We start from the raw sequence: 4497 nt of genomic DNA on the forward strand, positions 1-4497 counted from the left end.
CATCAGCACTGATCTCTCTTTATTGAATTGTGTATCACAGGTGATTGTCCACTGAAACTTGATTAGCAGGCCTTAAAAACCAGCCGGCTCCACCTGTTCAGTGTGAAACTGTCTGATGACCTCACTGTTTGAAAAAGCACCCAGAAGTCATTCTTGAGTGAAAGTAAAGATTCACGTAAAGTAACATACTGTGTGAAAAGTACTTAAATTAAGTATATACTTAAGTATCAAAGGTACTTTGAAAAGTAAATTATACAAGTTTTAGGGTTAGATCTGAAGTTAAAGGGCTTGTTGTTACATTTTAGCCCCACATGTCTGTGGGTCTCACACCTGGGAGCTTGTGTTTTGGAAACTTTCTTCACTTTTTTCAGGAGACAGTTGTTCTGGGGTTGGCAGAGGTAAGAGAGCAAGAGGCTGGAGTTTCATTTTCTTCACAGCCAGACATCATCTCTCTCTCTCTCTCCCTCTCTCTCTCTCTCTCTGTCTGTCTCTCTCCCTCTCTCTCCCTCTCTCTCTCTGCCGTGACGTCAGTCGGGTTTAAAGCTCCCCTCGCGTGTCTCCGCTCGGATCCCCTCTCGTCCTCCTCCTCCTCTCGTCGTCCTCCTCCTCCTCGCCCTCCTCCTCTTCCTCTCTCTGCTCACAGTCGCCTTCCTCACCGAGCTGAACACCGGCCAATGCTTCACACCACCCGTGCCCTGAGTGTCTGTCCCATGCCTGGGAAGCACAACAAAACCAAGGGCTTCACTTGAGGAGCGAGGATTCAGGGGGGAAACCATCGCGTCCAGTTAAATTTGGATTTCTAAAAAAAAAAAAAAAAAGATATCTCTCATCGGACGAAAGGGCTCTGATATCTGATCTGATATCTCTTATAGGTAGGTATCCTAAACTTTACAGACAATTGTTTCTGTTGGATGCAAATGTTTTACAGTACTGATGGGTATAAGAACGAACTCCTTTGAATATTTGACTAATTTAGAGGAATACTTTTTTTGTTGTTCCTTAATGGATAAAAAACTAATAATTGTGTAGTTATTAAGCGTCACATTGTCTTTAAATCTTTATAAAAGTGTTACAGATCATTCAGAGTTGGATACTGGTGATCTGAATTATGTCCGTACTTAGCTTTCTGTGGATGGAGTTGATGTGATTTCAGCACCGGGGACAGCTCTTCAGTCTGTTACGGCTGCAGAAACTTTTGCAGGGAAAGTCCACCCTAAAACTGAATTTACATTGTGCCCGGCTTCTACACTGAAGCCAGCGTCTGATGCACGGCTGTATGCAAGCTCAAAAATCAGACTCACCTTGTTTGACTGCTGGGACGGAGGGTTTTTCTCGAGATATTCCATCAACACTGTAAAATCTGAAAATGTGACTTTACTTTAAAAAGATCAAGGAAGCTGATTACCTCAAAATTACCAATAAGGTAGTTGAAGTCATTCATACTTCAATACTTAGCGTGTACAACTTGAATTTAATAGTCCACTTTACTTGGTAATTCTGATGTAATCAGTCTGTGAATCACAAGACGAAAATTCACTTGTCTGAGTGTTGTAAGGCGTGGAGCAGCCCCGAGATTAATTCAGCACCCATCACCACCGACTGTTTCCTTTCTGTGCGACACATCAAAAGTGCTGGAGAAGTGATAAAAAATCTGTTTCAGGGTGGAATTTCCTTGTGACTTTGCGTGACTAAGTAATACTGTAAGTGTAAAGTCTACTTTACATGAACCATCATTAACAAATGTTTAATTTATAGTTAATCAAACCTTCTTATTTAAAGTTACTTCACTGGCAACAAACACTGAAATGCTCTGACACATTTATTAAGCACCTTTTTTTATTGTGAAGTTGCAGCTGATGTTTATAAACCTTTATAACTGCTTAATAAATTGATTTTAAAGCATTTCATTGTTTGTTAAATAACAGTTAACTCCTATTTAATTAGCTAAAAGTTTAACATTTATTGATGATGGTTACTATAAAGTGTTGCTTTGTTCGTGTGAATTTTTGCAGTGGGCACTCTTGTATGTCACTGAGTAGGCAGGTCGGCTTAAACAAACATCCTGCTCATATGTCCCCTGGTGCTGTCGTGCAACAACCCTGACTTCTGACTAGATAACTGAAGCGAGAACTTGCCCTCATTAACAAACCAATCTTCTCGTTCCTCTGCTGCCCGCAGGACAAAACGACGACGGCGTGGAGCCATGAACGAGTCGCTGGTGGTGAACGACTCCTCTGCGAGCCCTGTGGCCGGAGAGGCTCTCTCCTGGATGGAGGCTGACTCTCCAGAGCGCAACGGCAGCCTGGAGTTCTCCACCGCCCCGTTAGACTTCGCCATCAACCCATGGGACATAATGCTCTGCATGTCAGGCACCGTCATCGCCTGTGAGAACGCCATCGTGGTAGCAATCATCTTCTACACCCCGACACTTAGGACTCCCATGTTTGTGCTGATCGGGAGCCTGGCCACGGCGGACCTGCTGGCCGGCATGGGATTAATCCTGAACTTTGTATTCCAGTACGTGATCTCCTCCGAGACCATCAGCCTTATCACTGTCGGCTTCCTGGTGGCCTCCTTCACTGCGTCCATCAGCAGCCTTTTAGCCATCACAGTGGACCGTTACTTCTCCCTGTACAACGCTCTGACGTATTTCTCAGAGAAGACGCTGCAGTACGTGCACCTGATGTTAGTGGGGACCTGGGGGGTGTCTCTGTTCCTGGGCTTGCTGCCGGTGCTCGGCTGGAACTGCCTGGACGATCCGGCCTCCTGCAGCATCGTCCGACCTCTGACCCGGAGCAATGTCACGCTCCTGGCCATCTCCTTCTTCGCCATCTTCATGCTCATGCTGACCCTCTACTTCAAGATCTGCAAGATCGTGTGCCACCACGCCCACCAGATCGCCCTGCAGCAGCACTTTTTTGCCACGTCGCATTACGTGGCCACCAAGAAGGGGGTCTCCACTCTGGCCATCATCTTGGGGACATTTGGTGCCAGCTGGCTGCCCTTCGCCATCTACTGCCTGGTAGGGGAGAAGGAGTACCCATCAGTCTACACCTACGCCACGCTGCTGCCAGCCACCTACAACTCCATGATCAACCCCATCATCTACGCCTACAGGAACGCAGAGATCCAGCGCTCCATCTACATGCTTCTCTGCGGCTGCTTTCAGGCCAACAAATCCTACCGTTCCAGGTCACCGAGTGAAGTCTAAAAGACACTAGGGCTCCTTTTGTGCCAGTGTGTGTGAGTGTGTGTGTGTGTGTGAGAAAAGAAAGAGCAAAAAGACAAACCATCCTGTGACCATCGACAATCTGCTTACAACTGACAGTGAATGCTTTTACAAACTCAAGCGGGGGAGGGGTGTGATGCTGGAAATGTGTCTCCCATGCATACTGTATCTGCACTTTATTATGTCTCAACACGAGTGGGGGTGAGATTTTTTTTTCTTTTGTTTTTGTTTTTTTGGAAATGCTGTGAACAAGAAACTCCTGTGAAAAAAAAGAAGGAAAAAATAAAAAGACAAACCTGAATGTGAATGTACTTAAATGAGAAAAAAGGAATGGACAATCTTGCACTTTAGTCTGTGTGTTTTTTTAAATGCCAAAGCAGTATTGTATAGCCCCTTATTGTGTTTGAAACTTGTGAGTACCGTGTGCCATTTTTCTATTTTGTATGGTATCGTCTTTGATGTACATTTTTTTACAAAAAGGAAATAAAAGGAAGAAAAAATCCAGCTGTGTGTGGCTCCGTCACGTGTCTTTACTCTTTGAAAAGGAGTCCTTGTGTTACACCTGACCTATCTTCATTTTCCTTTATATATACGTCCTCTTCACCTCGTTCCAGCCTCTTCCTCCGGAGCACAGGTGGGTCTGTTTGAAGAGACTAATGGCACATTTAGATGCAAGTACCTTGAACCTGAAAATAGCTTCAACATACACGTAGACACAGTTGACTCCTGTTTGCTCAGTCTGTGAGTGTGAGTGAGTGAGTGAGTGAGTGAGTGAGTGAAAGAGAGAGAGAAAGAGACAAACAGATATATAAAGATACCACGAATGTGTGAAAACGTGCCATGTGGTCATGTGCTCAGCAGTTTTGATTACCTCCCGCTCCTTGATGAGCAGGCGTAATGAAACCTAATGTACTGCCAACAAGTCAAACGAGCATTTGCAATTTCTTCCTCGCACTTTACCATCCATACTGACCTCGGTATATGGTCGCAACGATAAGATACGATGCACTCTGCAGCAGGGGACTTGAAAAACGTTTGTTTGGACTGCTGCCTTATCTCTCGATGTGTCTCATCACCATCTACAGCAATGAATCAGGAGTAAAGCGGCCACCGGCACGTGTTTGTGTGTGTGACACAGCGAGAAGGGCGATGATTACAAGTCTGTCCGCTCTCCTAGACAGCAGCTGCAAAGACTCTGAATGAACCTGGCAGCCTCCGCGGCCACAAACACAGCAGTTTATCTGCCAGGCTGTTTAGACAGGTAGCGG

At 45.3% G+C, this 4497-nt stretch overlaps 1 protein-coding gene across 1 annotated transcript; it reads left to right on the forward strand.

Annotated features, from left to right (window-relative positions):
- The first annotated feature begins 608 nt into the window (after positions 1-608).
- Positions 609-3717, forward strand: gpr6 (G protein-coupled receptor 6). The gene is made up of 2 exons (XM_084376731.1): positions 609-872; positions 2179-3717. Exon 2 carries the CDS (start codon positions 2204-2206, stop codon positions 3209-3211), a length of 1008 nt encoding a protein of 335 aa, XP_084232857.1. The 5' UTR covers positions 609-872; positions 2179-2203; the 3' UTR covers positions 3212-3717.
- The last annotated feature ends 780 nt before the right edge of the window (positions 3718-4497 follow it).

Source organism: Pagrus pagrus (genome assembly GCF_965226575.1).
Source record: "Pagrus pagrus genome assembly, chromosome: 16".
NCBI lineage: Eukaryota > Metazoa > Chordata > Actinopteri > Spariformes > Sparidae > Pagrus > Pagrus pagrus.